This window comes from Camelus ferus, chromosome 6, assembly GCF_009834535.1.
Source record: "Camelus ferus isolate YT-003-E chromosome 6, BCGSAC_Cfer_1.0, whole genome shotgun sequence".
NCBI classification, from domain to species: Eukaryota; Metazoa; Chordata; class Mammalia; order Artiodactyla; family Camelidae; genus Camelus; species Camelus ferus.
Window position 1 is genome coordinate 29,355,833 of NC_045701.1, and position 12,584 is coordinate 29,368,416.

At 35.0% G+C, this 12,584-nt stretch overlaps 1 protein-coding gene across 1 annotated transcript; it reads right to left on the bottom strand.

Moving 5' to 3' along the window:
- Positions 1 to 8,929: 8,929 nt before the first annotated feature.
- On the bottom strand, positions 8,930 to 9,973 carry LOC102507063 (olfactory receptor 4F3/4F16/4F29). Its single transcript, XM_006194849.2, is given in 2 exon segments — positions 8,930 to 9,254; positions 9,256 to 9,973. Coding segments are annotated over 2 exon segments (939 nt in total). The 5' UTR covers positions 9,970 to 9,973; the 3' UTR covers positions 8,930 to 9,029.
- Positions 9,974 to 12,584: the final 2,611 nt, after the last annotated feature.

Consider the following 12,584-nt stretch of genomic DNA (forward strand, 5'->3'; position numbering starts at 1 on the left):
AAACTGTGTGATTCCAGTTATAAGTCAAGGTCAGTTTATCTTCTTGAACATGTCAATACCCTTTTCCACAATTTTTCTCTACTACTGGTCAATTTGTTACCACAGATGCTAGCTAACCTGCTTCAGGAGAACACTCATGCACTTGAATACATGACTCATATCCACAGCAGTTCCAAAACAGAATCATGTATGACACAAGCATTATTCTTCTTACTACATTTTTTCTCATTTGCTATTTTACCTGCACAAAGAAAAGGACATCCTCATAGAATCTTAGATTTTCTTGTGTTCTCTAATACAAAGTGCCATACAACCTTGATATATGTGTAAATGAAGGTTATTAACACTTCTAGAGGACAGTGACCAAGTGCGACTGCAAAGACAGGAGTTTAGAAGGAGTTCATGGATCAAGGGACTTTACCCCTAGAGACCTATTTAGTTTGACCAGAACAAAGGTCCTAAAGACTCATAATAAGACACTAGAGAAGTAGGGGAAACAACATATATTTATCAATATAGAAGAATAGAACATACTCAAAATTTTGTCATCTCGATTTATAACTTTCAAATATTTCAACATATAGCTTATGGGCTTCCAGTTTTACTCTTGCCCTAGTCCCCAGAATTGTCAGAGGCAAGCTCTTTTCCATCTGCTGGTTCAGTGCCGTGAGTCCGAAGTTGTCAGAGGCCAATTTTAGCTGTGTTCACTGGAATATTTTCCCCTGGGACACTAGGACCTTTGAAGCAACTAAACTAAACTTCACAAGAATAAAATGCATAAATTTCCATAGTAAATAATTTGGCCCTATTTTTAAAATGAACTTTTCCATCTTGGGTTTATATATGCTGGCTATAGGACAGATAGCAATATAGTGGCCACTGGTTTAGGATATATACTACATCAAACAAGTAGCATCTTAAATTTGCAAGGTGTTCACCTCCAGTTGGTACAAAATATGACCATCCACCAGCCCATTCCACCACTCCATCAGTGAGACATCCATGGGTTATTGAGTATGAGTAAGTCTAGTGAATTCTATGAGCATAAGCCTGTTGTCAGACTTCAATTTCTATAAAAATGTGTCCAGAGTCATAGTTGCACAGGACACCATAGGAATAGATAAGGCAGAAAAGGTATGTTTTAAGCCCATAACTGGTAGTGCTAGCAGGAGCACTATGGTTGGGAATGAAAAATCAGTACCCAGAATAAATTTATATCACTGTGAAGACAAGACTCTAATTCTTCCAGAAAATGTAGATAGTGAGTATAGTGAGGTGTGGCACAATAGAGGGTACTGAGGCTTTACTTTTGTATTGGCGTCTTGGCCATGATGGTAGCCAGATCACCACAGTGAGGGGAAATTCATGTTGTTGAGTCTGTACAGAGACATGAACTATGCTCCTAAGGCCACTGTTCAGCACCATTTGAGAAGGAAGAGTATGTGATATCAACAAACAGTATTAGCATAAGGGTAAGAGACTGATTTGCATCACAGAGGCAAGTCTTCTTGTTCCTGTATAGTGAATAATCTCTAATAGACTTTTACATGGGCATTCTCTACGCTCTCTCTAAAAAAATCCATCCACATTCCTCTCCCTAAACCCCATCTCAAGAAATGTATACTCTTGTTCTTTCTTAGGTCTTAAGCAAACACTTAAAAAATATAACAAAGAACCAATCACAACTGAAGAAATCAATTACTGAAATAAAAAAACAATTAGAAGGAATAAACAGATTTAGATGATGCAGAAGAACAGATAAGCAATCTGGAAGAAATCACCCAATCAGAACAGAAGAAAGAAAAGAAAGAAAGAAAGAATTTTTCAAATGAGAAGGGTTTATGTGGGATAACATCGAGTAGTAACATTCGCATTATAGGGGTCCCAGAAGAAGAGAGAGAGAAAGGGACTTAGAAAATATTTGAAGAAATAATGGCTGAAAATGTCCCTAACCTGGGAAAGAAAACAGACATCCAGGTATAGGAATCACAGAGTCTCAAACAAGATAAATCCAAAGAGATCCACATTGAGACATATCATAATTAAAATGTAAAAGTTGAAGATAAAGAGAATCTTAAAGGCAGCAAAAGAGAAATAACTAATCATATAAAAGGGAAATCCCATAGGCTATCAGCCAATTTCTCAGCATAAACTTTATAAACCAGAGGAAGTGGTAGAATATATTTAAACCATTGAAAGAAAAAAAACCCTACGAACTAGAATACTCTATCCCACAAAGTTATCATTCAGAATTGAAAGTCACATAGTTTCTCAGACAAGCAAAAACCAAAGTTTATTCATCACCACTAAACCTCCTTTATGAGAAATATTAATGCCTTCTTTAAGAGGAAAAGAAAATGCCACAACTAGAAATAAGAAAATACATGAAATAAAAATCTCACTAGTAAAGGCAAAGCTATAGTAAAGGCTGTGGTTCAGCCGCTTAAAAAGCTAGTAAGAAGGTTAAAAGACAAAAGTAGCACAATCACATATAACTACAATGGGGAGCTAAAGAATACACAAGATAAAATATATAAAACATGCTATCAAAACCATGGAGGGGAATGAAAAGGTAGTGCATGGCATCAAAAAAGTCCCTATAGCCAAAACCATCTTGAGAAGGAAGAACAAAGCTTGAGGTATCCTGCTCCCAATATGAAACTATGCTAAAAAGCTATAGTGATCAAAAAATATGTTTTCGGTACAAAAACAGACATATAGACCTATGGAACAGAATAGAGAACTCAGAAATAAACCCACATTTGTATAGTCAATCTACAACAAAGGAGGGAAGAATATACAAGGGGAAAGATAGTCTCTTCAATAACTAGTGTTCAGAAAACTGGATGACTACTTATAAAAGAATTAAATTAAACCACTTTCTTACCCTATACACTAAAATTAAGTCAAAGATTAAAGACTTAAATGTGAGACCTGAAACTATAAAACTCTTAGAAAAAAACATAGGTGATTATGTCCTTGACATTGGTCTTGGTAATTAATTTCTAGATCTGACCCCAAAGGCAAAAATAAATTATACGTCACACTAAAACCTTCTACACAGCAAAGAAAACCATCAACAAAATGAAAAGGCCACCTACTGAATGGGAAAAATATTTGCAAAACAAATATCTGATAGGAGGTTAACATCCAAACTATATAGAGAACTCATACAATTCAATACAACAACAACAAAAAACCCAAAGAATCCAGATAAAAAAAAAGGTGATGACTAGCCATTTTTCTAAAGAGGACATACAGATGGCCACCAGGCACAAGAAAAGGCACTTAACATCACTAACTGTCAGGGAAATGCAAATCAAAACTGCAGTGAGATACCAGCTCACACTTGTTGGTATAGCTATTGTCAAAAAAAACAACAAACAACAAGTGTTGGTGAGGATATGGAGAAAAATGAACCCTCTACTCAGTTAGTGGGAAGGTAAATTGGAGTAATCACTACAAAAAACAATTTGGAAGTTTCTCAAAAAACTAAAAATAGAACTACCAATGGTCAAACAGTTCCACTTCTATGTATTTATCTGAAGAAAATGAAAACACTAATTTTTAAGATATATGCCACTGTGTTCATTGCAGGGCAATTTACAATAGCCAAGTTGTGGAAGTACCCTAGGTGTCAGTGGATAGATGAATGGATGAAAAAGAGATACTGTGTGTGTGTGTATAATGGAATACTACTCAGTCATAAAAGAGAATGAAATGTTGCTATTTGCAACAACTTGAATAGACTTTGAGAGTATTATGCTAAGTGAAATAAATTTGTCAGAGAAAGACAAATACAATATAATTGCACTTACACGTGGGATCTAAAACAAATGAACAAACAAAACAAAACAAAAAATCAGACTCAGAGAAAAGAGAACAAAATGGTAATTGTCAGATAGGATAGGTGTTGGGGGGATGAATGAAATAGGTAAAGGAGATTAAAAGGGACAAACATCTAGCTATAAAATAAATAAGTCATGTGGATGTAATGTATGCACAAGGAATATAGTCAATAACATTGTAACCACTTTGTATGGTGACAGATGGTATCTGGACTTGTGGTGATTGTTCCACAATGTATAAAAATATTGAAACACTATATTGTAGTCTTGAAACTAATATAATACTGTATGTCAAGTATAACTTAATTTAAAAATAAATAAATAAATAAACAAATATTAAAAATATATACATTACCTAAAGTTCTTTCCATTACAAGAGTTTTTCTTCACTATGATCCTCACTAGGCAATTTCTGACTAGGGTTTCATGAAATGGCCATTCACTTCCAGATAGTGCCAGCATAACATGCATAACTATTCATAAAATATGCTTTGTTTTCTCCTCTGCTCTTAATTGGTCATGGAGGATTTCCTATGTCCAAATACAGAAATGTAGTGAAAAATTAGGCAGGGGACATGGAAATTTGAGCATTCTATAGGCTGCTTTTGCCTTCTGGACTATCTAAAGAGCCTTTTCTTGCTCCAGCCACAATTAAAAACTGGCAGCTTTATGAATTACCCACTAAATAGGATTGGAGCAACCCCCTCAAGAATGGTATATGTTGCCTCTGAAATACAAAGAGATTCACCAAGGATTGAGCCTCTTTCTTTGGTGGACAATATACAGTAAACTTAGCAGAAATATCATGACATGCTCCAGACCACACGGAGATGTCACTGATGTGGAAAATCCCTGAAATTTTGATAGATTCACTTTGTCATCTGGCACACATATGTCTTACTTTCTACTTCTAGCTCACAAGGTCAAATAATTAGCACAGTATCATTAGTGAATTGGACCAACGTAATATCCCATGTAATATCAAAACCTTCAAGTACTTCTCTGACAATAATATAAGAAGGATCAGGAGATTTGTGTCAAAGATTGGGTTCTCAGGGAAGCAGATTCTGAGATGAAGATTAGCACAGAGGAAGTTTGTTAGGGATTACTACCAGGGGGCAACTCTATTTGGAGTTAGGGAATTAAGCAGGATGTTGCAAAGGCAGGAATTAGAGTACAGTTACATCAAGGCCTTATATTCCTCTCTCCCTGCTTAATTGCTCCATCAAAGACAGTTTCAATCCATCTAACCTACCTGGATCAATATATAAATCATGATGGAGTCAAACAACCATACAAATCAGAGCTCTTCCTTTTACAATATTATTATCACCTGTCAAAAAAAGCATATAAAAAAACTCCATAGCGGAAAAGGTTACCATCTTGCTTGTTCTCTCTTTAGTGAGTTAAATTAAACATATGATCACCTTATATAGGAGTCATATTTTTAACTTTTTAAAAATTATACTTTGGCCATTTTGGAGGCTCATCAGGATATCCAAGTGGAATCTTCTGGAGTCAATGAACTGTGTTTCCAAAGCAATGCACTCATGGAACATTTAAGCCAAAACATATCTCTTCTTAGTTTCCATAGTGAATCCCAATCAGCAGTGAAACTTTACCTTCACTGACACTCTGATCTCTGTTTTGTTTTTCTGTTTTGGTAATTTATTGTTTGTTGGTTTGTTCGTTTCTGGATCTTAACCAAGTTTGGTTCCAATCTGTTTGACACAAGTTTGATATGTTTCTCCTCACTGGCAGCAACAGAGATTGTGAATTTGATTTCATAATCTGATCATTTGGTAATCTCTACTGGGACGGTGAGGGTCTGTCATGGGTTGAATTGTGTCCCACCAAAATTTATATGTTGATGTTCAACCCTCAGTACTTCAGAATGTGATCTTATTTGGAAATAAGGTCATTATAGATGTAATGAGTTAAGATGAGGTATTCAGGGTAAGTCCTACTCCAAACTGACTGATGTCCTTTTAAAGGTGGGTAATTTGGTAGATGAGAAACAAGGATTTACTGTATAGCACAAGAAACCATATTCAATATCTTATAATAATCTATAATGGAAAATAATCTGAGACATATATATAAAATCTCACTTTGCTGTGCACCTGAAACTAACACAATATTTTAAATCAACTATACCTAAATAAAAAAGGGGAGGGGATTTGGGTACAGAGACAGACACATATAGAGTGAAGATAATGTGAAGAGACACGGGGAGAAGATAGCTATCTATAAGACAAGGAAAGAGACTTGGAACTGATCCTTCCCTCACTGTTGTCAGAAGAAACCAACTCTATCGATATCTTGACTTTGAACTTCTAGGATCCAGAACTGTGAGACAGTAATTTCTATTGTATAATCCCCCTAGTTTGCAGTGTGTTCTTATAGCAGCCCTAGTAAACTAGTACAAGACCTATTCTCTATCAAATGAGAAATGATGGAGAATTTGCTCTATTGGTTAGTTTTAAAAACTGTTTATCTATTTGTCTGTTTGTGTAAGAATGTTTTCTTTCCACTGTAAGTGGAAAGGTTATTTGAGATATGTCTGTATGTTTCTCTACTTTCGATGTCTTGGTAAATCTGAATCTACTTTTGATCTGTAGATGAGGTTGTAAACTTGTACAAAGGAACTTTATGTGTGGCTGTACTTCTGTAATTGAGAAACTTACTGTGTGAATGTAAAATATTTCTGTACCTCAATGGGATATTAATAACTTCTTCAAAGCCTCTAAAAATAAAGAGGTTCTCTAAGAATTGGTTTTTAGAGATCAATAGTGCTGACATGAATCTAATACAACCCATAATCCAAAAATTTTTTAACTGACCTTCTACTATTTTAAAATTGCTAGCTTTTTTAGAAATAAATTCTTATAAAAATTACTAGCTTAGAAGTATTTTTATATGAGAATCCAAATTCACATAGTGAAAATAAATTCTTGGACAATTCAGACTGAATTGATAGTATTTTTAATAGAACAGCGATAGGTCTCTTCCTGATCTTACCAGTATAGAGTACAAGAGAAGCATTTAGTATTAGAAAAAATATAAAATTATGTGTTGAGTCAATTTGAGTTATACTTCTGATAGTTCTGTAGTGTGTCTACTTAAACATAGTATTTAATATTGTCAACAATTTTAAGGCCATGGTTAATATTAAGCATAGTAATTAGGGGACATTCTTTGAATTGTTTTTAAGGAAGACTGAATATTGAAACATTGGTCAGGGGTATGTGTGTGTGTGTGTGTTATATCTTTATAGGATGTCTATATCTTTTGATCAAGTTAGTGTATATGTTCATTTTTGTTACACTAAGAGTATCATTTACTGCCTGTAAGAAGATGTGAATAGAGTGTGTGTGTCTGCTGGGGGTTATATTAGTGTGCTCATGAGTTTTGCTGGTTTACTGAAATGACTGTATATGACAGACAATTCTCAGTTATTCTCCTTCAAGAACTCTCAATGAAATAGAAATTAGTTATGTTGGTCAAAAGTCATAATTAATATAGGTGTCTGAGACTATTCTAGAAGTAACATGACCAAAAAATGTCAAGGAATAAGAGTACATTTATCTTAAGATAAAATATTATTCCAGAAATTGAAAGAAGATAGTAAAAGACAAAACTGAATAGATATAGAAAGCTACAGATTGCTTTTAAAAAGTAAATTATACTATATATATATATAAATACACGTGTATTTACTTTATATATATATATCATTTCTGAGTTGAAGCAATGATGTGTGTCAAAATTTTGTCAAAGTTTGCACAGCCATGGTTCAGTAAGCTTATTTAAATAAGTGTAGAAATGCTTTATTATCAAATATTATATTAAGGCAAGACCAATTTTGGGTTTGTCTCTGTTAGAATAACATGATAAATTGATCTCTGTATATTTATTCTGCTCTTAACCAGAAGCAGTGCATGTAACTCTCTACCTTCTATGTAATTTTCTTAGTAAGCAAGATTCTGTAACTCACAAAGTGGGTTATAAACAGAAGTTCTTAGTAGAAAGGAAAGGAAAGGAAAAAATGTCATAAAAAATAAATACCATTATGTTAAACTTTGGTTCAGTCCCTTATGGGGATGAGGCATTGTGTGGACTACAATGTGTACTATATTCCTTACTGTGGGTCACTGTCTGAAAGTATGAAAACCAGTTCTATAAGTGACCCTACCCTTGCCATTTAGTTATTCTCCCCCCACTCACACTGGACAGCTGAACTCCTGTACCCAAACAACAAGTTTTTTTAAGAAATGAAACCCGTTGAGAAGGCAATTGATAACAACTACAAGAGATCAATTTAAAAGGGGCAGCAATAAGAGAAGTTAGAAGGGGACAGAGAAGCAAATGCAGGGAAGTGGGGAAAGACAGAGAAGTAATGGGATGGGAAGAAAGAGAAAGAAGAAAGCCTGAGAAAGGAAAGGGAAACAGGGAATTTTTTTTCCCTGCCCAGAGACCGTAAGTGGTTGAAGAAGAATGAAGAGGAAGACATAGGAAGGAAAGAGGAATGAAAGCTTAATTGGTTTGAGTAGTGTAATGCTAGTCACAGAGAAAAGTCCTCGTATTTCCCAGTTCATTGTATTCCAAGAACCGCTCCTGTGACTTCTATCCAGAGTTGTGCATGCATTGGGCTCCTACATTTTTGTTCTCAAAGATTCTGTGCATGTGTTCTCAAAGAGCCCATCCTCCTTCCACAGCCTGGGGGGCAGAGACCCAAAGGAGGGGTAGAATGTAGGCAAGCTTCAGCATACAATATGAAGACTCAGTTCAATCTTCCCTTAGAGAATCCTTATTGGGTACTGATAGGAATTCCTGTCTTGTGAGACAGATTTCTATTAAAAAGAGAGACAGGGTTCTCTTTGTTCTGAAGACCTTAAAGAAGTATGCTTGTTTTGTATTTCTAATAATTACTTCATATAAATGTTATTCCTTAGGAATTGAGGCTCAAGATTACTATAATCTGTGATTATAAATACTTCATATGTAACTTCTCTCTTTTCAGAAGTGAATGTCCCTCCATCCTAAGTTAAAGACAAAAAAGACTTGATATCAGTGTACATAACTAAATCTAGGTAGGGTAAACAAAAGCTTCTCTCTGAGTTTGACCATCAGTAATGAACATCAGTAATCAACAAGGGCTCTTCACAATACAGGCCTCACTTAAGAGATCTTTCTATATCTCATTAGCTGTCTGCACACCCTCCTCATTGCCACCTTCATGTCTTGGTTCCTAAATGTGTAAATAACAGGATTCAGGAAAGGAGTGAGAACTGCATCAAATATAGCCAGGAACTTATCTAAGTGTATGGAAGGAGATGGCCATGTATAGACAAATATCAAAGGACCAAAGAACAAGACTACCACTGTGATGTGAGCTGAAAGTGTAGGACAGAGCCTTGGATGAGCCACCTGAAGAACGTTTCTGAACAGTGAGGATGATGACAACATAGGAAATGATCGGAGTGAAGAAGGAACCAACAGAGATGAATCCACTGTTGGCTGTGACCATGGACTCTAGTTGATGCGTGTCTATGCAGGCAAGTTTGATGAACCGAGGAAGGTCACAGTAAAAGCTGTCCAACACATTAGGACCACAGAAGGGTAAGTTTACCACAAAAACCAATTGGACTGTGGAGTGGACAAGGCCAACCATCCAGGCAGCCACTAAGAAGAAGATGCACACTCTTGGGCTCATAATGGTCAGATAATGGAGAGGCTTACATATGGCAACATATCTATCAAACGCCATAGCGATGAGCAGCACCACCTCCATACCACCAATGACGTGGATGAAGAAGATTTGAGTGATGCAGCCACTGAAGGAGATGACTTTATGCTTTCTGAAAAGGTCATAAATCATCTTGGGAGAAGTGACAGAAGAAACTCCAAGGTCAATGAAGGAGAGGTTGGCCAACAGAAAGTACATGGGGGAGTGTAAGTGAGGGTCAGAAGTCACAGTGAGAATAATGAGGGAGTTTCCCATCATGCTTGCCATGTAAAATGTGGAGGAGAACACAAAGAGGAGAAGTTGGATCTCCCAGGAATCGGTGAGTCCCAGGAACACAAACTCTGACACCACAGAGTGATTTGCTCCATCCATTGGCTTTGTTAGCATTGTTACCTGAAGGAGGATAACAGGATAAAATGTAAATTATGATAATAATGTTAATAAATTAGAAGAGGAGAGGTCAAAGTTATGAAAGCCTATTTCCACATTAGCATTAAAATCGACTAATATGCTTATGGCCTCCAAAATGTGTTCACACAGAAAAATCGGTAGCTGTCACGTGGAGCTGTTCTTACTACCAACACGTCTCTGCTTTTTATACCCTCTGCCTCCTCCCAGGGATGATGCCCTGTATTACTCCTGAGATACAACATGTTCAACATGAGTAACAGAAATTCAACTCCAAATCTTTTGATTTTTGTTTCAAAACTAATATAATCTGACTTTAGTCACATCAAACTAATCACTATTGCAATTTTTTCCATATTTCAGGAATTAAATATTTGCTGAAAGATCGATGAGGATGAATTTAGATGACCAAAAAGTACATGGAAATATGCCTAATTATTTAATTAAGGAAGATGGATAAAGAAACTGTGCATAGCTTCTAAGTGATCAAGAAAAATAGAAAATAAGGGATTAGTAAAATTGAACATTTATAGAAAAAGAAGAAATAAAAGGAAAATCTAAAAAGGATGAAGAAATTATGGAAGTATGTGTATAATGACAAAGGAAAGAATGACAAATCTTACTTTAAATTAAGTAAACAGTTATTTATGAGATATGATTTCGATCACTTTCTGGACCCACTCTTCAGAAATTTTACAATTGTAAACAAATTGTATAGTATTTTATCTCCAGGTGTCTTCTAAGTGCTAAGGCCTTAGGAGAGTTTTTGTTTGTTTGTTTTGTTTTGTTTTTAACTAAGCTTTCATCATCTATATGAATACAGCTGTGAATTTATTTGCCTTTTGGCTCTCCAATCCCTATCAACTAGTCAAGAACTGAGAATTTTAGGAAGAGTGAGTTTAAAGCAGAATAAGATAGAAATATGGAACTTAGATGACCTATCCGAATGTCAGGGAATTTAGAAACTTGAAAAGTGTGGGTCATCACAGTTTTAAAGTCACTTGAGACAGAGTTAAGATCCACATCTCAGTCCAGAGCAAAAGTCAGAGAGAGATTTTTAGATAGAGACACAAAGATATGATGTTTATTCACCTAAAAGTCATCACATACTCATAGGGAAAAACTCCTTAATCATGGTGTTCTAAAATCACCTTATCGATTGACGATGCTTTGAAATAACTTTTCTTAAACATATTAATTATACCCATATTTTAAAGCTAATTAGATATCCATGATGCAAAAGACAAGGCCTAACTCTACATCTTCTGTTGTGACTAGTCTTTTCCTTGTTGCATAGAGAATTGATTAATCCTCCAAACAGATTCTCAGACACTTAATCCTTTGTAGATGAAGGAAATATTGGTAACTGAAGTTCTCAGTAATACTCATCCAGTTGAAACTGATCTACATATAGCTGTTAGGTTTGAACAAGGTACTAACCTAAATCATCATTTATATACATTTCTTCCTCAATTTAAGAATATTGTGAGTTTAACAACTCCTTCAGCTCAAACTTTCTGCATTTTATCTTTCAAATTGTCACAAAACCTTCTTTACATCCAAGTAAAACCCTGCTTCCCCTAATTTAAGACTACCTCATTTAATTTTATTTTTTTAGCTATGGGAAGTATAAATACTTTTGTGTCCTTGTCAAACAACTTTTTATGTACATAAATGCAACAAATAGTCATCCCTTTAACTTTCTGTTCGCAAGATTCTGCAAACTTAAAACCTTTATTTCCTCTTAGGATCTCTTTCTTACTCACTCCCTTCTACTGCCACCCCCTCTAAATCTCATTTGTCAACTTTCTCTAAACCTTTCTTCATTTTTACAGCTTAGAGATACTATTAATACAAAACACTCTATTTCTAACCATGCAAGGGACCCAAACACAAGTTTAAGCTCCTGGTAGTTTTATGTATTTTTTAAAAAACATTTTCCACATCGTATTTTAAAGTGATATTACATTGGAAATTGCTCATTCAGCTTTGGATTTTTTGGTCTCCATGTCTTTTACTTTCATTGAGATATCTATGAAATCCTTTTCCATCTTGTAAACGTGAATTCCTAATAAATTTGCTTTGCTTTTTCACAGAAGGTGATCAGTTTATACACACTTCTTTTGCAAAGTTAATGGAGAGAAAAACACAATTATCTTTTAGAAAATATTTTCATGTGTCATTAATTTTTCTTGCCTGTTTATCAAGTGGCAGAGGGTAAGAAGCATTCATTTAATCAGCATCAGGAACAGCGATTAATTGTAACCTAAATGCTGAATCTGGAATATTATAAAACCTTTGACTTTTTTGTAACACCTTTCATATTACCCTAGGAACAATGTGATTCTAGCTAAAAGTCAAAGTCAGTTAACCTTTCCAATGTGTCAGTAAACTTTTTTACAATCATTCTTCTGTGCTATTCAGTTCCTTATCCTGGGTGCTATCTACTTTACCTTAGGGTAACACTCATGCACTTAAGGATATGACTGACATTCATAGCAATTACAACAAAAATTACAAAGCCACTCTTTGTATTGTTAAGTTTATTTCCATTCTCCCATTTTACCTATATAAAGAGA